At 38.6% G+C, this 24,656-nt stretch overlaps 1 protein-coding gene across 1 annotated transcript in view; it reads right to left on the reverse strand.

The window, feature by feature from the left end:
- Positions 1–676: 676 nt before the first annotated feature.
- The window catches only part of LOC126262786 (trehalase-like), a 366,709-nt gene continuing 342,729 nt past the window's right edge, over positions 677–24,656 (reverse strand). Inside the window, exon 7 of the mRNA XM_049959607.1 lies at positions 677–866. Within this exon, the coding sequence (XP_049815564.1) occupies positions 817–866 (50 nt within the window). The 3' untranslated portion in view covers positions 677–816. The remainder of the gene's footprint in view (positions 867–24,656) is intronic.

Genomic DNA, 24,656 nt, shown 5'->3' on the forward strand with positions numbered 1-24,656 from the left:
GAGAACGTCGACGGTATCTTCTGTAGTTTCCCCTTGCTTTCAGCTAATCACATTACCAGCTTGGCAAGGTCATGTTGGCTAATGTTACAAGACCAGACTGTTGCCCCTGCAACTACTGAAAAAGCTACTGCCCCTCTTTGAGAACCATTGATTAGTCTGGTCTCTCCACTGATAAACCTCCATTGTGGTTATTCAGCCATAGGTGTCCACAAGGGAGGAAGGGATGTTAAGAAAGGCATTTGCCACCCCCCCCCCCCCCCCAAAATCTACCTGGAACCTGTAGCACAGAGTTTTTATTTGTATATTGAGCACATAACCATCAGTTCTGTGGAGTATTATAAGTTTTTGTGTGACCTATAAAATTTATTTCTCATGGCATGATGAGGTATCAGACCCAACTAACTCATTTATATAATTAAACTGAAACAGCAGTTTTAGAGTCTTACCCCACCTCCTGGATAAATTTCTCCGGAGATTATGCTTTCTTAAATGTATTGTGGTAGATTTTTTGTGAAAAGTGTAAAATTCAGTGTTTCTTTGTTGATGTAAAAAAATATTATCCTGTTTCCATGTGTAAGCAATATTTAGTAATGTAACTGTCTGCTGCAGTCAATAATAGAAACGTCCTGGGAAGGGCTATAGAAAGGGATGTGTGTTCATTGAATTAGTGAATGAATTAAATTTTATATTCCAGATGTTTTTATTAAATCTTAATACAATCAGTTGAAGCATATACAACTCCTTTTTTCTCTCTCAGAAAATACAAATACAAATAAATCACGCAATATTTTTTAATCAAAGTCCATCAACTGAAATCTATATTTTTCCACGGTGTTGTTTCTGTCTCTTGACAGCTCTGCGAGATTCTGAAAAACAAATGTCACATGCATAAAACGTTGTGCAGTGTCAGAGCCATAGGGAGAGGAAGCTCTTTCTGTTGCAACACATGGGTTGCTCATAACTGTTGACTCAGTGAGAGTTTCAGGAAGAAATTTACCAAGGACACAGTGGATGAAAAAAATTGATTCTTTTCTAAAAATATTCTAAGAATAGTGCATACTGGGATAAAGAGTACCAAAGAACTGGGATCAAAATATTTTGTGTTACAAAGAGATAGTTTTATGTAACACAGAGTTCTGACTGGACATTTATGGGGCACTTAAAGCAGCTTTGAAAAGTCTTTACACTGTCACCAAAAAGTTACAAACTATGTACTGTCAACAGTATGCTTAAAATCCCATGGAACAGCAACGTAAATTTGGTTGTATTATTAAGTATGAATTGAATGAATTTGGTAAGCAAGTGATATTCAACTCTCTGATGACAGAAGCAGCAAAACACATAATTAAATTCAAACTATTGTCTACCGAGATTCAATGATTCTTCCAACAGTAGCTGAAAACACAGGGCTAAGAAATTTACCCTACAGAACAAATTCATTAGACTTACTTAGACAGTCATTGCATACTTTACCACAAGATATCAGCTATGCCAAATCATGTGTTTGAAAGGTCACTGATAAGTAGTAACTCTTATGGCCATTACAGCATTTCAAATTTCTAAACTCTCAAGCTGACTCAATAGTGCCACCCTCACCCCCTTTCAAATCATGGTATATTTCATGATAGACTGAAATAAGCAGCAGTAACACCCATTTAGAGTTAGATAAGCAAGTGAGCTATATTTAGAGACCAATCTCCATAATTTCCACATTCTCAAAAAGGACTGAGAAAGTAGCTACATACATATTTGGAAAACACTGTGAGGTGCATGGCAGAGTCGACTTAGCATGGCTTCACATTGTAGGATTTTGTTCCTGTTCCAATAATGCTAAGTGCAAGAAGAATGACTACTTAAATGCATTTGTTTTCATGGTCCCTACAATAACTATATGCAGGGGGTTGAAAAATGCCTCTGATCCCTCAAGTAATACTGGTTTTTGAAACTTCAGACTAGGCTTTCATGAGATAATTGTGTATATCTTTAGGTGTCTGCCAATTCAGATTTTTCAGCATATACATGTGACCATTTATGCTGTTCTCCTTTGTTTACATTGAATATCCCCTGTTACTCCTATTTGGTATGAGTCTCACACAATTCAACTATATTTTAAGATCAGTCACAGAAGTGTTTTGTAAGCAATCTCCTTTGTAGGTTGATTGCATTTCACCAGCACCCCATCAGTGAACCACAGTGTGCCACATGCTTTACCCACAACTGAGCCATGTGATGATTCCATTTTATATCCCTACAAAATTATGCACTGAGGTATTTGTGTGACTTGTATGATTGGGATTGTAAATCACTGACATTTTAGTCATAAGATATTAAGTTTTTTTATGAAGTGCACTATTTTACATTTGTGGACATTTTTGTGGACATTTAAAGCAAGCTACCAATCTATGTACAACACTCAAATCTTATTGAGATCTAACTGAACATTTATTTCTGCAACTTTTATCAGACAGCTTTTTACTATAGACAGCATCTGTCTGATGTTTCTATCAATATCGTCTGTCAGGTAGGCCCCTAGTAAACATGATACAGAAACAAAAAGAATTCCAACACACTGCCTGATTTTCCTTTTAACAAGTTTCTACAAAGTTCTTGAGAAAATTGTACATAAGTGAATTGTGTAGCACCTGAACATCCACAAGTCTCTTAGCCACTGTCAGTTCAGAGTCCAAGCAGGCTTGTCCACTGACTATTGTCTACAACTGTACACCTTGTTGTATACCTATTATGTAGAGACAACTATTTCTTTAGAAGTTTCTCTTCAGGTTTTCTAGCAAATAGGTCATAGTATGTTATTCTTAATAGCGGTAATCTTTATAAGCAAAAGTAACTTTGGGTGTATCCCAAGAAAGTGTCATAGGAGTTTTATTGTTCACAGCACATTTAGATAACCTTGTAGATGACATCAAAAGTTCCATGTGGCATACTGTGACGTGTATAGAGAACTCACAATGCTAAAAAATTGTAGTGAAATGTAAGAAGACTTGTGGAGGAGTAGTGCTTGGTGTAGGGATTGGCAGTTGACCCTTAACATAAACAGCTGTGAAGTACTGTACATAAATAGGTGGAAAGACCCATTATTGTGTAATTATGTGATTACTGAAAAGTCACTGAAAGGAGCATTAAATTTCTGGGAGAAGAAATAAAAGTTTTGAAGCCTACTGATGACAGTGTAGTTCTGTAAATGACAGCAATGGACTTGGAAGAGGAGCTGAACAGAACAGATAGTGTGTTGAAGAGGAGTTATAAGAAAAACATGAACAAAAGTAACCAAGGGTAATGGAATATAGTTAAATTAAATCAGGCAGTACAGAGGGGATTACATCAGGAAATGAGACCCTAAAAGTGATAGGTGATTTCAGCTATTTTGGCAGGAAAACAACTGGTTGAATTAGTGGGGATATAAAATACAGACCGATTATAGCAAGGAAAGCATTTTTGAAAAAGGGGAACTTGTGAACATCTAATATAAATTTAAATGTTAGGAAGTATTTTCTCAATGTATTTGTACAGAGTACAGATGTACAGATGTGAAACATGGATAACAAGCAATTCAGACAAGAAAACAATACAAGCATTTGAAATGTAGTGCTGTAGAAGAATGCCAAAGATTAGATGGATACATTGAGTAACTAATGAATATTAGTGTATCGAAATGAGGAAAGATAAAATGTATGACAACTTGAAATAGAGAAGGGATCAGTTGATAGGATACATCTTTAGGAATCAATTTGCCAATGGAGTGAAGAGGGGAGGGTGGATTTAAAATTGTGGAGGGAGAGCAGATAATGTCTTCAGTAACCAGAGTTGGATGGATGTAGGTTGCAGTTGCACAAGATAGACTAGTGTGAAGAACTGCATCAAACCAGTCTTCACTCTGAAAACATTAATAAAACAACAACAGGCATTTGGTTTGATTTAAAGTGAAATTACAACAGAAAACGAATCATAAGAAAACCAGTTGTCAAACTGAGATTTATTGGAAGAATCTTCATGAAACGTAGTACCCCCATAATAGAGGTAGGTTACAATACCCTTGTTCAAATGGTACCTGGATACTACTCAGCAATCTGGGGCTCTTACCTGGTATGACAAAGGAAATAAAGACTATTGAAAGAAGAACAGTGCCTGTCATCACAGCTTCAATTAGTAAGCAAGAGAGCATCATGGAGATAAATTTACACTTCATGATTTTTGTTTCTGACAGTAAAAATGATTTTCAGCTGAACTTTCATTTACAGCGGACTTGCCATCTTGTGTTGTGTGTATAACATAGAAAGCAATTTGTGCAGTGAGTTATGTTGGCAATCAGTGACAAAATATAATGTGCAATAGTATAATGTCAATCAAGAGCTGCACCATTACACCAGCGATGCAAGTGAAGCAGCAAGATGATGAAATTGCTGTGATATACATAGTCAACCACAAAGAAGAAAACTAGCAGAAGACATCACTGATTGCGATTTCTAGCCATACACTGCAGAGGGGGGGCAGGGGGGGGGGGCAGTGGCAGTGGCCCAAATGCCACACCAGCAGCTACAGTAAAAAATAATGGACGAAGTGTTCTAGGTTCATCTAGTTTAAGACTGTTTATTTTTAAGTAACATTTCTCTATGTGTGTATGTTTGTTTTGTATGTGTAAACTCCTGAAGATGAACAGAACATGTTCGAAACACGTTGCATTATGTTAGATTAAGCATAAAATAAAAAGTGACTGGTAGCAGAAACTTGAAATAAATAACTATTTAAACTCATTGTCCTGTTGCATAGCCTCTTTCCTGGAAAGTTTGATGCTGCTCAAACATTCTGCTTTCTTTTGAAATTTGTCATCTTCCAATGCCTGTACCCTTTCCTCCAACCCAGTAATCATCTCATGTGAACAAATAGTGTCCCTATTCTCATTGTTCTGTTCTAATAATTCAATATGACCTGTTACTTCTGTGATTTGATCTTTCACAATTTTGCATTCCTTTTTCATAAATTCATGGACACTGTTTATCATGTTCGTGTATCTCCCTACTTATTAATATAATGTAACTGGAAACATAAAAACCTACTCACCAAGCAGCAGCAGACATACACATAAAAGAAGATTATAATTAGGCAAGCTTTTGGACCCAGTGGTTCCTTCCTCTGGCAGAAGGGTTGAAGGGGAAGCAAGAGGGGGTGAAGGAAAAGTCACCCAGAATCATGGGACAGAGGAGACTAATGAATGGGATGATAAGGAAATACTGATTGTTTGGGATTGCAGTGGACAAGATTTGAAAAGTTGAGAGCTTAAAGATGGATGACAAGGTAACATGCAAGACAGAGATTACTGTTAAAACATTGTGTACAAGTTAATAAGAGTGAAAAATTAAGTGCATGGTACATAAGGGAGGGGAGAGGGGGACAGCAAAAAATAGGCAGCTAAGAAAATGAAAAACGTAGAAAACTAAAATGAAGTGAATGAAGCAGTAGTTACTGTGAAGAAAATCTGAGACAGATGAAATTAACATACATTAATGCCAGATGGGTGGCAAGGACCAAGGACTTGTTGTAGCACTAGTTCCTACCTGCTGAGTTCTGAGAAATTGGTGTCTGGGGAAGAATCCAGAAGGCACATGTATTGAAACAGGCACTGAGGTCATGACTGTCATATTATAGAGCATGCTCTGCAACAGGATATTTTGTGTTGCCACAATAGGATATTTTGTGTTGCCAGTACACACCCTCTGCCTTTGCCCATTCACCCTAACTGATAATCTGGTGGTTGTCATGCTGATATACAAGGCTGAAGAGTGTTTACATAACAGCTGGTATATGACATGTGGAAGACATATACACATTATATACCAACTGTTATATATGGGCATAGGCAGAGGGTCTGTACTGGCAACTTACAGTATCCTGTTGCAGAGCATTATTTACAACATGACGGTCATGCCTGTTTCATCAAGTGCAATCTGGGTTCTTCCCCCAGACACCAATTCTCAGAACTCAGCAGGTGGGAATTAGTGCTACAACATGTCCTTTGTTCTCCCCATCCAACTGACATTAATTTACATTGATTTCTACCACCTTGGCATTTCTTCATTCTGTTTTAGTTTTCTACATCTTTCATTTTCTTAACTGCCTATTTTCCACCATTCCCCTCCCACCTCTGTTACCTGCAATTCACTTAGCCTTTCACTCTTATTAACTCATACACAATGTTTTAGCAGTAATCTCTCTCTTGCATATTACCCTGTGTTCCACCTTTGAGCTCTCAGGGTTTCAAATATCATCCGGTGCAGTCCCAAACATTCAGTATTTCCATCTCATCCCATCCATTAGTCTCCCTTTGTCACAGTTCTGGATGACTTTTCCAAAATCTACCCCTTTTCCTACATCTCTCCAGTCCTTTTCCTTCAGACCCTCTTTCTTCCCCCTCAACCCTTCAACTGGAACAAGGAACCACTGGCTCTGAAAGCTTGCATAATTGTAACCTTCTTTTATGTGCATGTTCTGCCCCTGTTTGGTGAGCAGATTTTTTATCTATCCAGTTACATTATATCGCCAAAAATTGATTCCTTACATACTACGTCACATTGCTGCACACTTTCTACATGTATCTCTCCTTTCAAAGCATTTAGTTTACTGTGAACTATGTTTCTGAGATGTGACTGCAGAAGCTCATGAACTTCCTGAATATTTAGTTTGAAGTCTTCTCTTAATTCATTGTTATTTCTTTGTAAGCTGATTATATTGTCTAGCAAGTTACCTTTACTGTCTTGTACTAGTAAGAGTTCTTTATTAATCTTATCAATGCTGTCTATAATTTTGTTATTAATACTATCCTCTTGGATCTTAAACATCTCCTCCAGTTTCACAAGTAAAGTCGTCATACCTACTCCTTGTGTTTCTACGGGCATTTTCCTGGTCCACATAAGCATGCACGATTATGGTAGTTGCTAATTACTAATAAGTATTATCACATTTTGCATCACACAACTAGCTAGTTATTCTAATCTTCTTTTACCACAATACAGAGAATTGTAATGATCACAGCTCACCCACTGACAAAACATTGTGTCTGGGATGAACTGTGACTGCTTTCCTGCTTTGCAGCTATGTCATGTTGAACAACTGCACTGAGCTGCTGCTGGGCTGCTGATGGTTGCACAGTGTCATGTGACAGCCCACTGCCTTAAACAGTGGGTCTTGTAGATCAACCGATACAATGTCCATCGGGTGCTACAAACTCACCGAGAATTCTTCCACTTCATAATGCAAAACTTACATGTGTGCCTCATATTCATATTTTCTCACAATATTTTAGCAGTGGATGCAGTTACTGTATCATTTGCTGTATCATTTGCATTTTCTCACAAAAACTTCGACACTTCTTCTTTCATATTTTAACAATTTCTTCAATTACACTGAATAATGCATGCTCTGCTATAAGGCTTGTTGTTCTGCAGCTGTTTACTTTTCTTACCTCTGGAAATGTGGATTTCTTCAACATTTCTTGCTTTTTTCCAATTTTTTTCTTATTAGCTTCTTTATTCTCTTTTTCCTGGCTTACTAAGTCCTGGCCATAGCGGTGGACATGTTTGTGCCTAGTACTCACAGGGAGAAATCAAACCTGTCAGTTATATATGTCATCCTGGAATAATACATGACCTTCTCTTTCTTTTTATAATTCAATTGGTTTGCTATTATTTTCTGGATACTATGGTCGCCTATAAATTTATCATATAAGGCTGGTCCCAGCTAATAATCTTCTTCACTATGCTTGGGTCCTCTTCCCCAAAGATTTAGTTAATTAGCTGGAAAGAGCTCATTTCTCTCCTCGTATAACATAAAGCACTCATAACCGGAGTGCCATCATTTCAATCACATATTGTCAAAATAACCATTAACACCATGTACTTTACAATAAGCAAATGGCTCCTCCATATATTTGGTCCATATACAATAGAGTAAGTTCATTACTTTACATTTTACATGATGTTCATTATTAATGCAGGCCTTTTCATTATTCCTCAGTGATCCATCATAACACCTTCCATCAGTGACTGCATGGAATAATACATTCACTACAGCAAGTGACAACTTCTGTTCACCACTCATGTTCAAGGGAGGAGCAACTCCTGCCTATATTCTTGGCTCTGCATAAACAGATGCCTGGCAATAGTGTTTTGCTCCATTGTAATTCAATTAACTTAAAATAATAGTATTTCTGTCGATATCTGTGTGAATATCTTCCATTTCTTGAAGTGCCTAAGAGTGTACGATGGCATTTCCTAAAGAAGTGCCATGTTACACTAAAGCTGAAGAGTTCTTTTTCTGATTTATATTTTTCAAAATATCATGTAAACTTTGTATCATGTATAGGCATCTCTATGCCTAAATGTCTAGAGGTCAGCAAATTTCATAATAACAGTGATTTATTTGTCTTGTAAATCAGTATGTATACACAGTATATGCTACATAACTTCTGTCCTTAGCTGTGGTGTATAATAACCTACTTTTATTTGTCGGTCACTATTTACATATTCTTTATAAGCAAACATGTATGAAGTGTTGAAGCTGCAGTGGAAAAATTAGTTCTGGTGAGCACTGTAGCTATTGTGACAGATGACTTCATTTTTAATGGAATGAGAAATGGTTATATAAGTGAGCAGAAGACGGAGCGACAGAAAATATATGAGAATATTTAAGGAGAGAGAAACAAGGTCATAGGAGAAGGGACAGAAGAAAGGGTTATGGGAGAATGTGGGCTTGGCAGTAGGAAAGAGAGATCTGCCTTGACAGCTGAGTGGTAACCATAAATGGCTGCCATGCAGAGGATGCCAGATCAATTCCTCATACTGTCAAGTACATCTATGTGATGAGTGAACTGGTACATGGTACACTCAGCTTTGTGATGCCAGTTTAGGAGCTACTTGTCAGAGTAGTGCCTCCACAGTCTGGAATATTTGCAAAACGGCCAGGAGAGCTGTGTGCTGACCACATTGCCTCTTGGTGATGCATTCGCATAACACAGCAAGGCAGAGGATACTTTGGAAAGTCCCAGAGACATTGAATGATTCCAGCAGGATTACATCATGGTTAGAAAGACATTCCAGAATCAGATATTGGATTGTAAGACATATCCTGGTGCAGACATAGATTCAGATCACAATTTTGTAATGATGAAGAGCAGGATTGAATTTATGAGTATTGTCACAGTGTTATGAGAAGGAAAGTTGCCACTCACCATATAGTGGAGATGCTGAGTCGCAGATAGGCACAACAAAATAACTTTCACAATTAAAGGCTTTCGGCCATTGGCCTTCATCAACAATAGTCACACACACGCTCGTGTGCGCGCGCGCGCACACACACACACACACACAAATGCAACTCACACACACGACTGCAGTCCCAGGCAACTGAAACCACACTCTGAGACTGCAGCATCTCTGCCATATGGTGAGTGGCAACTTTCCTTCTAATAATATTGTTACATTCCATCCTGAATTTTCTGTTGTTTCATTAAGAGTATTGTCCAGATGAATCAGTGTGGAACAGACTGTGGTACTGAAGAATGATGAGAAATATTTGAAGTTCACTAAGGATATGCATACTGTGATACGGAATACCAGAGTGGGCAGTTCAATTCAAGAGAACTGAACATCTAATCACAGATGTTGGACAGACAAACATGGGAACATGGAAGGTAAATGTGAAGAAACCATGGGTAACAGAATAAGTACTTCACTTGATCTGTGAAAGGAGGAAGCACAAACAAAGTCAAGGAAAGATAGAAATACAGCAGAATGAAACAAATAGGAATTGCAGGTTAGTCAAGGCAAAATGACTGCCAGAGAGATGTGAAGAAATTGAAAAATTAATGACCATCGGGAGGACTGACTTATGGTAACATTAAGACTGCAATGCAAATTCCACTTTTAAAGCCAGATGAGAGAATGGATAGGTGGGAAGAGTATACCAAAGGTCTCTATGACGAGAACTTGTCTGATGACATGATAAAAGAAGAAATTGGAGTCAACATGGAAGACGAAAGGGATCCAGTATTAAATTCAGAATTTGAAAGAGCTGGCAGACTTAAATCAAATAAGTAAGATAATAAATTACATTCCATTGGAATTTCTAAAATTGGTGGAGGAAGTGACAAATAAATAGCTATTCAGGTAGGGTGTAGAATCTATTAGAGTGGTGACATGCCATTAGAATTTAGGAAAAATATCATCAACACCCTTCTGAAGATAGCAAGAGCAGATAAGTATGAGGAGTATCACATAGTCAGCTTAAGAGCTCATGCATCCAAGCTGATGACAAGAATATTATATACATGAATCGAAAAGAAAACTGAATATCTGTGATGGTGATTATTTTGGCTTCAGGGAAGGTACCAGACGGGAGTTATGACAGTGCACTTGATAACAGAAGAAATGCCATAGATTTGTCAACCTATAAAAATTGTTTGATGATATAAATGGTGCAATTCAAAATTCTGAGGAAATATATTTGCACAATATGTATAATAATCATGTGGGCACGAGAAGATTGATAGAAAGAGAAGGAAATAAACAGATTAAGAAGGGTGTCAGAAAGGGATGAAGTTTTTCACCATTATTGCTCAATATATACATAAAGGAAGCAATAACAGAAATAAAGGAAAGGTTCAGGAGTGGGATTAAAATTTCTGGTGAAAAGATATCAATGATAAGATTTGCTGATGACATTGCTCTCCTCAATAAAAGTACAGAGGAATGTTACAGTAGCTGTTGAGTGCAATGAGCAGTCTAAAGAGTACATAAATTACATAAATTGGAGAGTAAACCACAAAAAAGACAAAAGTAATCAAAAGTAGCAGACATGAGAATAATGAGAAATTTAACATCATAATTGGTGATTACAAAGTAGACAAAATTAAGAAAGTCTGCTACCTTGTAAGCGAATTAACCCATGATAGATAAAGCAAGGAGGACAAAACAGGTAGATTAGCATAGATGAAGATATCTTTCCTGGTCAAGAGAAGTCTACTTGTATCAAATAAAATCCTGTGGAAAAAATTTTGAGACACTGGGAAAACTGGAACAAAAAATAATCAAGATGTCTTGAGATTTGGTGCTACAGAAGAAAGCTGAAAATCAGGTGGACTGATAAGACAAATAATGAGGAGATTCTCTGCAGAATCAGCAAAGAAAGGTACATATGGAGAACACTGTCAAGAAGAAGGGACAGGATAATAGGGTGTGTTAAGACACCAGACCCCCATGGTACCAGAGGAAGCCATAGAAAGTAATACGGGAATACTGGAATGTTGTTGTTGTTGTGGTCTTCAGTCCTGAAACTGGTTTGGTGCAGCTCTCCATGCTACTCTATCCTGTGCAACTTCTTCATCTCCCAGTACTTACTGCAACCTACATTCTTCTGCATCTGCTTAGTGTATTCATCTCTTGGTCTCCCTCTATGATTTTTACCCTCCACGATGCCCTCCAATGCTAAATTTGTGATCCCTTGATGTCTCAGAACATGTTCTACCAACCGGTCCCTTCTTCGTGTCAGGTTGTGCCACAAATTCCTCTTCTACCCAACCCTATTCAATACCTCCTCATTAGTTATGTGATCTACCCATCTCATCTTCAGCATTCTTCTGTAGCACCACATTTCAAAAGCTTCTATTCTCTTCTTGTCCAAACTATTTATGATCCATGTTTCACTTCCATACGTGGCTACACTCCATACAAATACTTTCAGAAATGACTTCCTGACTCTTAAACCTATACTCACTGTTAACAAATTTCTCTTCTTCAGAAATGCTTTCCTTGCCATTGCATCTATATTTTATATCCTCTCTTCTTTGACCATAATCAGTTATTTTGCTCCCCAAATAGCAAAACTCCTTTACTACTTTAAGTGTCTCATTTCCTAATCTAATTCCCTCAGCAGCACCTGACTTAATTTGACTACATTCCATTATCCTCATTTTGCTTTTGTTGATGTTCATCTTATATCCTCCTTTCAAGACACTGTCCATTCCGTTCAACTGCTCTTCCAAGTCCTTTGCTATCTCTGACAGAATTACAATGTCATCGGCAAACCTCAAAGTTTTTATTTCTTCTCCATGGATTTTAATACCTACTCTGAATTTTTCTTTTGTTTCCTTCACTGCTTGTCCAATATACAGACTGAATAACATCGGGGAGAGACTACAACCCTGTCTCACTCCCTTCCCAACCACTGCTTCCCTTTCATGTCCCTCGACTCTTATAACTGCCATCTGGTTTCTGTACAAATTGTAAATAGCCTTTCGCTCCCTGTATTTTACCCCTGCCACCTTCAGAATTTGAAAGAGAGTATTCCAGTCAACATTGTCAAAAGCTTTCTCTAAGTCTACAAATGCTATAAACGTACATTTGCCCTTCCATAATCTAGCTTCTAAGATAAGTCGTAGGGTCAGTATTGCCTCACGTGTTCCAACATTTCTACAGAATCCAAACTGATCTTCCCTGAGGTCAGCTTCTACCAGTTTTTCCATTCGTCTGTAAAGAATTTGCGTTAGTATTTTGCAGCTGTGACTTATTAAACTGATAGTTCAGTAATATTCACATCTGTCAACACCTGCTTTCTTTGGGATTGGAATTATTATATTGTTCTTGAAGTCTGACAGTATTTCGCCTGTTTCATACATCTTGCTCACCAGATGGTAGAGTTTTGTCAGACTGGCTCTCCCAAGGCCGTCAGTAGTTCTAATGGAATGTTGTCTACTCCGGGGGCCTTGTTTTGACTCAGGTTTTTCAGTGCTCTGCCAAACTCTTCACGCAGTATTGTATCTCCCATTTCATCTTCATCTACATCCTCTTCTATTTCCATAATATTGTCCTCAAGTACATCGCCCTTGTATATACTCTATACTCCTTCCACCTTTCTGCTTTCCCTTCTATGCTTAGAACTGGGTTTCCATCTGAGCTCTTGATGTTCATGCAAGTGGTTCTCTTATCTCCAAAGGTCTCTTTAATTTTCCTGTAGGCAGTATCTATCTTACCCCTAGTGATACTCGTTTTAACATCCATACATTTGTCCTCTAGCCATCCCTGCTTAGCAATTTTGCACTTCCTGTTGATCTCATTTTTGAGACGTTTGTATTCCTTTTTTCCTGCTTCATTTACTGCATTTTTATACTTTCTCCTTTCATCAATTAAATTCAATATATGTTCTGTTACCCAAGAATTTCTACTAGCCCTCGTCTTTTTGCCTACTTGATCCTCTGCAGCCTTCACTACTTCAACCCTCAGAGCTACCCATTCTTCTTCTACTGTATTTCTTTCCCCCATTCTTGTCAATTGTTCCCTTATGCTCTCCCTGTAACTCTGTACAACTTCTGGTTTAGTCAGTTTATCCAGGTCCCATCTCCTTAAATTCCCACCTTTTTGCAGTTCCTTCAGTTTTAATCTACAGTTCATAACCAACAATTTGTGGCCAGAGTCCACATCTGCCACTGGAAATGTCTTACAATTTAAAATCAGGTTCCTAAATCTCTGTCTTACCATTATATAATCTATCTGATACCTTCTAGTATTTCCAGGATTCTTCCATGTGTACAACCTTCTTTTATCCTCAATTATTTGCTGAATGTATTCCAGTATTCTCTCATAAGAGAATACTGGAATACATTCAGCAAATAATTGAGGATGTAGGGTGTGAGTGCTACTCTGACATGAAGAGATTAGTGCAAGAGAGGAATTTATGACAGCACATCAAACCAGTCTGAAGACTGATGGGAAAAAGAATTTAAAAAATAGTGGGATTCTTCTATGCATGAGACAAAAAAATAGCTGAACAGTTGAAAAAAATTAGTGTCCTTAAGGGGACCACACCCAGCCTATCTATCCCACGTTAATTTAGGCAAGTATCTGACTCATTTCTGAAAAAGCTATTTGATGCAGGAGCTTAATATTTTTACTATATGTTACATGATGCTAATAGAGTCAACTGTACTAAAATCTACTTTATTACTTTTATAGTTTTTAAGAAATACTTTTTTAAATTTATTAACAAAAAATATTAAGTTTTTTCTGTAGAAAATATTTTTTGTGAACTTCCTAATGGAGGAATATTACTGAATGTTGTACCAGAGGTGGCTTTTTATGTTATGTAGAGTCTCTGAAAATTTCATTCATTTATCTGTGATAGTTTCTGATATAATCAGGCATATGCACTGAAAATTTTAGTTTGCAGGAAACTGACTTTAAAGAAAAAACTTTTGAAATTTGTTACTTACAGTTAATTAAAACTGTCCTTCTGCATATTACGGCCCTTCTCTGGCCTCTATCAGGTCTTCCAGCTTCTTTTTCACCTTCCTGGATGTTTGTCTTGCTTTCTTGGCCATATTAGATGCAGCTGTTTGCATCAGCTATCCTCATTTTATTGCAGTGTTGCAGCCCAGTGATCATATTTTCACCAGGATTTAGTCCCAGCTTTTTCAGTACCCAACACTTTCCAATATTACCACAATTGAATGTAATAACAGCATCATGAACTCCTATTTTCATCGTATGCATGCCTACAAATACAATTTTAGGAAGGCAGTTCCAAATTGTGCTGTTCAAACATTCATTTAGTTTCTGGGTCTGCCCAGGCAGACATTTCCTTAGAAGGTCAGGATGAGCCAACTCTCTGAAAATAGGTTTAATTGCTGTAATGACAGCAGCAGGGAGAGAATGCTGGAGAGAATAAGATTCTCCAGTTGCCTGAGCCCTATTGTATTTGCACCATGAATTTTCTCCTGATGGACACAATCCATGACATCAGTAGAGGACTTATGGAAGAATATGGCCCAAACATCTCTTCATTGCCTCCATATTTTCTTTATTTCTCCTAATTGACTGCCCATAGTATACCTGCAAATTTTTTATTTCAGGTTTAGTTAACCTACCCTGTCCGGTCAACAGTTTTCCATCTTCTAACATTTTTCCTCTCATATCAACAGTTAGTTTTCTCAGCCTTGTTCCCAAACGTTTTTGAACATGGCCTACACATTCTATTTTGCTAATAATGGCATCTCCATATGGTTTAGAGTTCACCACATTGTTGTATGCCTTACTGTCAACATTGCCCAAATATTTGGTGTACCGTATGCCTCTTGTTTCTACAGAGCGATGAAATATTTGTTGTACTCCATGAACTTCCATACCACCAGTTGTTCCTCTAAAATTAGCCACACAGTTGTGTTCTTTATGTTCATTGACTTTGCAACATTTGCAATATTTAGACATTATTTCCACATCTAACACTTTAGCCGTGTCTACACTTGTGGCATTCACTACTCCATTCAAAGAAGTATATCCTCTTTTCTGCCAACTTCCATCAAGTGCAACTGAAATATCCAAACATCCATCATTTTCTTCCACTGCTTCCCTAGCAGTCAGTTTCATGCTTTCCTCACTGACCTCACATTCAGCTTTCTCTACTATTGCAGTCAGTTTTTCAAATTTATTTCGTGGTTGATGTAAGTACGTCACCGGTCAAAATGTTCTCCCTGCAGCTGTGCCGTTGCCAATGGATCGTAAGGCATAAACTAATCTAGTATTGATTTCATAAGGGCCACTTGCATCAGGTTTCGAGGAACTCATAAATGAAATAACAGCTGTGCATTTAGTGCAAATTAAATCCAAAGCAATTGCTAGGCTTTCTCTCCCACTGGTACTCTCACAAATTTTCACACTCTGTGACTCACCACACTGTCTATATTCTACAAATTTAGAAATTACATCTGGTAATATTCTCAAATTTATAATAATGTTCCTTCAGTAATGTCACTTCAGTAAATTAGTTGTAACTCTCTTGAAATGGTGAGAGCTTCTTTGATGATGCACTTGTTAAAGAATTACAATTAGAAACATCGTTGCTGGGCAACATAACCTCTTGTACAGAAAGCGTTCTAAACTTGTTTCCTCTAAATTGTCGTTTCTTGAAAATGCCTTTATGTTTCATCATCTTCAATAAACAAAACACACGTAAACAAGCACAGCAAACATAAGAATAAAACTACTTGCAATCACACTTGAACAAAACTAATCATGTGTCTGAAAGTGTCTTATTTAAAAACAGCAGAAACAAAAGAATACTGACTGTTGCATTCCAAGGATAACCAAAACACTTGTGGGTAAAAAAAAACTGCAAAATCCTTTTAGAGTGCTTAAATAAAACCTTAATCTATTGAAATATGATGAAAACCGAAAATTGTTTTTTTTTTTTTTTCCCCAACCTGAACCATGGTGTGGTCCCCTAAAGGAAGGTTGACAGTGCTAGGAAAATGTTGGAAAGGTTAAATGGGGAGAAGGGTAATAAGAACTGTGAAATGGTAGGAGGAAAAATGAGCCACAGGAAGATAATAGTATCTTGCAGCTTTGGCAAGGAAACAATTTCAAAACAAAATTACTGGGTATGGATGCCACGGTTCATGCCAACCAGTATGGAAACCACACAAACCACATTGTTAATAGAGTTGGAGTGAACCATGGCTTCTGTTTTATGATATGATGATGACAAATGATGGCCAGAACCAGTAATATTGTGCTGAAATAAATGTGATTCTGTCACATAACAAATTATTTTCTAAATAAACATTCACTGTACGTTTTCAGTTCAACTGAAATTTCACTCTTTGCAAAATGATTTTCCATTGGGAAAAAAGAATGTTTTGCCCCACTTACTCAGATAAGGAAGAGTTTCCAGTAGATGCAGGTGTAGTCAACATGCACCAAACTTTCAAAAGGAAACCAGACAAAGTAGGAAAGTCATGCTGTTGGGTCGAAGTCATAGAAGAGATGTGGGCCAATTGTTGTGGGAATAATTAAAAAACAAGTACCAAGCTACAAACTACTTCAAGCCATGTGCAAGTCTTAAAAAGGGGCAGAAAATATATGTTGTTTTTGGAAAAGAGGATCCTATATCAACTCCTGCTGTTAGGTGCTGGGTTGAACAGCAGTTTGGTTTCTGTCGATGCTGTTGCCAACTAGGATTTTACAAGGCATGGCTAAATCTCAACAGAAATGGGAAAGGAAAATAAATGGTATGGTAGCAGAATTTCTGAGGGAGACACTGATACTCAAGGCGGCATCTCTGTAGTTACAGGTGTGAGAGCAGCAACCTTTTAAGGCCAAACTTCAAACTTCAAGCTTTCAATTATTAAAGTAGTAAATATATGGTATAACTGAAAATTTTGAATGTAAAATACATAAATATGAGGAGGTTAAAGTAAACGTGACGTGTTGCATCAAAATATCAGGGGTTGAAAAACAAAACTGATGAACTTCTTATCTGTTTGGATGAAATGCAGTTGGAAAATCACCTAGATGTAATAAATGTCTCTGGACATCATTTCATCATGGAAATAAGAATGTAGAATATGGATGGATGCATGGGAATGTTGATCTACAGTAAAATATATGATACATATAATGATGCAAATGAAGAAGCCATATTTACGACCCAAGAACTACGCACTGATACAGAACATGTGCTGTAGGTAATTCAGTAGAGATACATTTACAATGAGGACTGAAAAAGTTACAAACTCAAAGATATTTGCTGTATGCCTCATAATCAAAATAATCTCGCTGCTGCACACACCCTATGACCGCCCCCTTCCAGCCCCTGTAGAGCAGAGATTAGGAAAGTTATGCAAATTTATTGTGAACTTTGCAAAGAAACCTCATGTGAACGGAAGTCATGTGTTGAGGAACATGATGTGAGTCCCGGTTGGGCATCTGTTGTGTAGGTGATACTACCATTTGTGGGTCAAAACCATCAACTGTTGCATGCAATGGTGAACTGGAAAATTTTCTCTGACAATTTACACCCTTTTCCATGACACTGTCACCAGTTTCTGCTTCATTCCTGAGTTTAGATACCCCACCATAGTCAATTATGGAAACACAAGTGTTTGTTACACAAAAACCACGTTGAGGAATAGCAGACGTAGGAATTACGAGATGCTGCTTCGTAACCTGAGACACTGGCTGCTGTCTCAACAGCTGCCGCTGTTGCTAGTGTAGTGGTGGTTGTCAAGATGGTTGCTTGTGCCAGCTGTTGCTGCAAGCTATGATGTGGAATGTGGGCAGTAAATGTTTTGTTTTGCAGGCTTGGTAACACATAGGGCTGTTGTTATTGTAGATGTTGATGTAGCTACCTAGTTACCATTTGGTTTCTGGTTTTAGAAACTGTGCCAACATTTTGTGTGTTATAGTTGAAGTTGAAGGAACTGGTAATGTCATTTGGCTGCAGGTAAATTCTAAATTTCCAAGGAGAGTCAGATACCATATTTACTCGAATCCAAGCCGCACTAGAATCTAAGCTGCACCTGAAAAATGAGACTCGAAATAAAGGAAAAAAGAAATTCCCAAATCTAAGCCGCACCTGAAATTTGAGACTCGAAATTCAAGGGGAGAGAAAAGTTTTAGGCTGCACCTCCAAATCGAAACAAAGTTGGTCCATTGTAATATGAGACACAATTTAGGTCGAATGAATGACGATACAGCTACAGTAGTTTGGTTCGAGTCGAAAGCTTAGCAGTTAAGCTTTACCAGGTAGCCATTGCTATGCGTATTTATACGGATACCCTTCCTTTTTCATGTGCTACGTCTGGTTTGAATCGATTGCTTATTTTGCTTTGATCTGATAAGTGCCATTTTCTATGTTATACACTCCTGGAAATTGAAATAAGAACACCGTGAATTCATTGTCCCAGGAAGGGGAAACTTTATTGACACATTCCTGGGGTCAGATACATCACATGATCACACTGACAGAACCACAGGCACATAGACACAGGCAACAGAGCATGCACAATGTCGGCACTAGTACAGTGTATATCCACCTTTCGCAGCAATGCAGGCTGCTATTCTCCCATGGAGACGATCGTAGAGATGCTGGATGTAGTCCTGTGGAACGGCTTGCCATGCCATTTCCACCTGGTGCCTCAGTTGGACCAGCGTTCGTGCTGGACGTGCAGACCGCGTGAGACGACGCTTCATCCAGTCCCAAACATGCTCAATGGGGGACAGATCCGGAGATCTTGCTGGCCAGGGTAGTTGACTTACACCTTCTAGAGCACGTTGGGTGGCACGGGATACATGCCGACGTGCATTGTCCTGTTGGAACAGCAAGTTCCCTTGCCGGTCTAGGAATGGTAGAACGATGGGTTTGATGACGGTTTGGATGTACCGTGCACTATTCAGTGTCCCCTCGACGATCACCAGTGGTGTACGGCCAGTGTAGGAGATCGCTCCCCACACCATGATGCCGGGTGTTGGCCCTGTGTGCCTCGGTCGTATGCAGTCCTGATTGTGGCGCTCACCTGCACGGCGCCAAACACGCATACGACCATCATTGGCACCAAGGCAGAAGCGACTCTCATCGCTGAAGATGACACGTCTCCATTCGTCCCTCCATTCACGCCTGTCGCGACACCACTGGAGGCGGGCTGCACAATGGTGGGGCGTGAGCGGAAGACGGCCTAACGGTGTGCGGGACCGTAGCCCAGCTTCATGGAGACGGTTGCGAATGGTCCTCGCCGATACCCCAGGAGCAACAGTGTCCCTAATTTGCTGGGAAGTGGCGGTGCGGTCCCCTACGGCACTGCGTAGGATCCTACGGTCTTGGCGTGCATCCGTGCGTCGCTGCGGTCCGGTCCCAGGTCGACGGGCACGTGCACCTTCCGCCGACCACTGGCGACAACATCGATGTACTGTGGAGACCTCACGCCCCACGTGTTGAGCAATTCAGCGGTACGTCCACCCGGCCTCCCGCATGCCCACTATACGCCCTCGCTCAAAGTCCGTCAACTGCACATACGGTTCACGTCCACGCTGTCGCGGCATGCTACCAGTGTTAAAGACTGCGATGGAGCTCCGTATGCCACGGCAAACTGGCTGACACTGACGGCGGCGGTGCACAAATGCTGCACAGCTAGCGCCATTCGACGGCCAACACCGCGGTTCCTGGTGTGTCCGCTGTGCCGTGCGTGTGATCATTGCTTGTACAGCCCTCTTGCAGTGTCCGGAGCAAGTATGGTGGGTCTGACACACCGGTGTCAATGTGTTCTTTTTTCCATTTCCAGGAGTGTAGGTGTTTATGTCAGTCACTCTAAGCTGAAAATGCATTACTATACTGTGTCATGCATTGTTTGTCACATTCTGATAGTGCGTGTTTACGGCCTGTCGCTGCTCGCGGCATGGCTTGCTTTTGTGTGCGCTACCGCCGCCTACAATTAAAAAAAGAGAGGAATCGTCTCATTAGCGAAACAATGGCAAGAGACTGCTATTTGTTGTTACTTACACTGCTGCTTTCTTTGATAATGATCAACAAGAACCAAATAATAGACTGCATATGATAGAACACCTTCGGAATGAGAGTTTGGCGAAAATTTTTCTCCGTTTGAAAATCTTTGCGGTCGCTTCTTTAGTACATCAAATTCTGCACAGAAATTAGTCATCTTAGATTTAAAAATCTAGTCAGTCGCCGTGCTTCATTTCTGACTGTATCACTATTAGGCGTAAGAGTAATACGAATATAAACATGACACGATACGTATATTCTTCCGCGTTTGCTTTTGTCTCACTCTAGTTTCGTAGTTTATTTGGCAGACAGGATTTAAATGAGATAGAAGCAAACACGAAAGAATACATGGCAAAATATTTATATTCATATTATTTTTATGGTGAAGAGAATACTGCATGTGATTCACATTTCATCAGGTTCCTATTAGCAACCATCTCTTCTCACAGGTAGGAAAAAATTCAGAGCGTAGAGTTGGCCATATTGACAAAAATCCCAGTATAACCAGTCGGATTTTCGTGGTACATTGAAATTTGAAGATGAAAAATACGGAATTTGTATTTACTTTGTTGGATAATGTATGAAAATGCAGTGGTTGAAACTCGGGGCGGAGAAAAAAAGCTCGTCTTCCAATTTTTTTTAAAAATTTTATTTACTGATGCAGCGGTTTTGGTGCCAGTATTTATCTTTGTGCCTACAAAGGATGCCTGTGTAGTGCTACATATATTCGATGGCAGAAGTTAGTTGTGGCGGCACCTACCAACATTTTTCAGAACTTCCGCTTGCTTTGCACTCAATTCTAAGCCGCAGGCGGTTTTTTGGATTACAAAAACCAGAAAAAAAAGTGCGGCTTAGATTCGAGTAAATACGGTAATGTCAAGTGACAATGTTAATTTAAAATTTTTATAGCATATCTATTCTAGAACCATCATGAGTCCTTTACCCTTTCAGGGAATCTGGCCTCCCTTGTATAATTTGTGACATGAGTTAAGGGAACCAGCAACACTCTGTTGATAATGCTTTTGTAGATACATCAGGATTGCAGAGTTATAGTGTAATTACCATACTTAGTTGCCTCTCACACAAAACTGCTATAAGGATAAAAAATGAAAACAGAATTGTAGAATTTAAGAAGTATTTGGAAAATAAAAACTGATAAAAATGTGTGAAACACACTTCACATTAATGAAAATATAATGTATTCTGTAACACGGTCACAGGCTATTTTGAAAATTGGTTTCCTAAAAAATTAACTGATAGGAGCTGATTAACTGTATCTATTTCCGGGTTACAATTGGAATCAAAATATCATGCGAAATCAAGAGGCAATCCTATTTGGCACCAAGGTATACGTATGATGACAGAGTTAAGTAACATTACAAACTGCGACATAAAATTTTCAACAAAATCATCACCACATCAAAATTTTTGCACTTTCAAGAAAAAATAAGCTCCTCTGACAACAAGATAAGAGCTATGAATAACGTAGTCTAAAATGAAATAGAAGAAACTAATCAAGAAAATGAAGACATTTTAGAGGTGGATAATGAAGTGATCAGAGATAGTTCCAAAATTGCAGAAAATTTTTATGACCTCCTTCTGTTAGTAGCAGATAATTTAGGATGGATGCTTCCTCAGAATACAGCCAACAGTTCCTGATAAAAAGCTTCCGAACCAAATTTGATAAAATTCAGTTTCATCCAACATCCCCAAAAGAAAATTTCAATGTATTTACTCTGTTAAAAATAAATGTTCCAGTGGCTATGATGAAATCACCACTGAAATAATGAAAAGTTGCTCAGCTGAATTTAGAAATATATTGTAATAAATGTTCTTGCAGTGGCACTTTCCCAGAGATACTTAAACATGCTGTTGTCAAGTATCTTCACAAAAAATGAGACAAAACATTCGTAAATACTCACTGACCACTCGTATTGTCCCCAGCATTTTCGTAGACTTCCCAGATTGTATGCAGTACTCTAAAAGCACTTAAGTCAAGAAAGAAATATTTGTTAGCAAACAGTTAGGATTTCAAAAAGACCTGTCAACTGGGAAGGTTAAATGTAGTTTAACAGATGATGTACTAGAATCAATAAATCAGAAATTGCTACCCGTGGGAGTATTTTATGACTTGGATGTTGACCATGTGGACTGTGATATCCTAATGCAAAAGTTAAGTATGACAGAATAGTGAACACAGGACGCTCAAGGTTTTTATCATATCTGACTGACAGAAAGTAATATGTACCATTTCCTTGTGAACTGCATAACAATAGACATTCAGAGTTTGAAGAAATCAAGCACTGTGTAGCACAAGGTATGATTTTGCGTCTTCTGATATTTCTGATACACGTAAATGTAAATGTTGTCCTTCTTTGCTGATGAGACAAGTATATGAATAAAAAGTAGCATCAGCCGCCTAACTGGAAAGTGCAGAATTTCTATGAAGCCCAGTACATATAGTCCAATAATTCTCACTGAACTCCATGAGCTCTAAAGATATCAAAAAATGAAATATGAGAGCAACAAAGTGCTATGTTTTTGGGACTACACAATCACAATCAGAAAACATATTGCCTTGAATTAATGAAATGTCCTTTCTACAGCTATGTGTGGGAGCATGCATCATTGCTGCTTTTTCTGGTTTCAAAATGAAGAAACTAGTTTGCCTTTCACATCACCAATAACTATCTTTTCTCAAAAGTACCTAGTGAAAAGCACATATGTAAAACACTTGGACCAAGAATAATTTCTGCAACAGATTTGTATGAGCTAACAGTAGTACAATGATGACGGTGTCCTCTTGGGTAAAATATTCTGGAGGTAAAATAGTCCCCCATTCGAATCTCCTGGTAGGGACTACTCAAGAGGACGTCATTATCAGGAGAAAGAAAACTGGCGTTCTACAGATCGGAGCGTAGAATGTCAGATCCCTTAATCAGGCAGGCAGGTTAGAAAATTTAAAAAGGGAAATGGATAGGTTAAAGTTAGATATAGTGGGAATTAGTGAAGTTCGGTGGCAGGAGGAACAAGACTTTTGGTCAGGTGAATACAGGGTTATAAATACAAAATCAAATAGGGGTAATGCAGGAGTAGGTTTAATAATGAATAAAAAAATAGGAGTGCGGGTAAGCTACTACAAACAGCATAGTGAACGCGTTATTGTGGCCAAGATAGACATGAAGCCCACGCCTACTACAGTAGTACAAGTTTATATGCCAGCTAGCTCTGCAGATGATGAAGAAATTGATGAAATGTATGATGAGATAAAAGAAATTATTCAGGTAGTGAAGGGAGACGAAAATTTAATAGCCATGGATGACTGGAATTCAGTAGTTGGAAAAGGGAGAGAAGGAAATGTAGTAGGTGAATATGGATTGGGGCTAAGAAATGAAAGAGGAAGCTGCCTAGTAGAATTTTGCACAGAGCACAACTTAATCATAGCTAACACTTCGTTCAAGAATCATAAAAGAAGGCTGTATACATGGAAGAACCCTGGAGATACTAACAGGTTTCAGATAGATTATATACTGGTAAGACAGAGATTTAGGAACCAGGTTTTAAATTGTAAGACATTTCCAGGGGCAGATGTGGACTCTGACCACAATCTATTGGTTATGATCTGTAGATTAAAATTTAAGAAACTGCAAAAAGGTTGGAATTTAAGGAGATGGGAACTGGATTAACTGACTAAACCAGAGGTTGTACAGAGTTTCAGGGAGAGCATAAGGGAACAATTGACAGGAATGGGGGAAAGAAATACAGTAGAAGAAGAATTGGTAGCTCCGAGGGATGAAGTAGTGAAGGCAGCAGGCAGCAGAGGATCAAGTAAAAAAAGATGAGGGCTAGTAGAAATTCTTGGGTAACAAAACATATATTGAATTTAATTAATGAAAGGAGAAAATATAAAACTGCAGTAGATGAATTAGGCAAAAAGGAATAAAAAACGTATCAAAAATTAGATTGACAGGAAGTGCAAAATGGCTAAGCAGGGATGGCTAGAGGACAAATGTAAGGATGTAGAGGCTTATCTCACTAGGGGTAAGATAGATACTGCCTACAGGAAACTTAAAGGGACCTTTGGAGAAAAGAGAACCACTTGTATGAATATCAAGAGCACAGATGGAAACCCAGTTCTAAGCAAAGGAGGGAAAGCAGAAAGGTGGAAGGAGTATATAGATGGTCTATACAAGGGTGATGTACTCGAGGACAATATTATGGAAATGGTAGAGGATGTAATGGAGATGAAATTGGAGATAAGATTCTGCGTGAAGAATTTGACAAAGCACTGAAAGACCTGAGACGAAACAAGGCCCCGGGGGTAG

Source organism: Schistocerca nitens, chromosome 6 (genome assembly GCF_023898315.1).
Source record: "Schistocerca nitens isolate TAMUIC-IGC-003100 chromosome 6, iqSchNite1.1, whole genome shotgun sequence".
NCBI classification, from domain to species: domain Eukaryota; kingdom Metazoa; phylum Arthropoda; class Insecta; order Orthoptera; family Acrididae; genus Schistocerca; species Schistocerca nitens.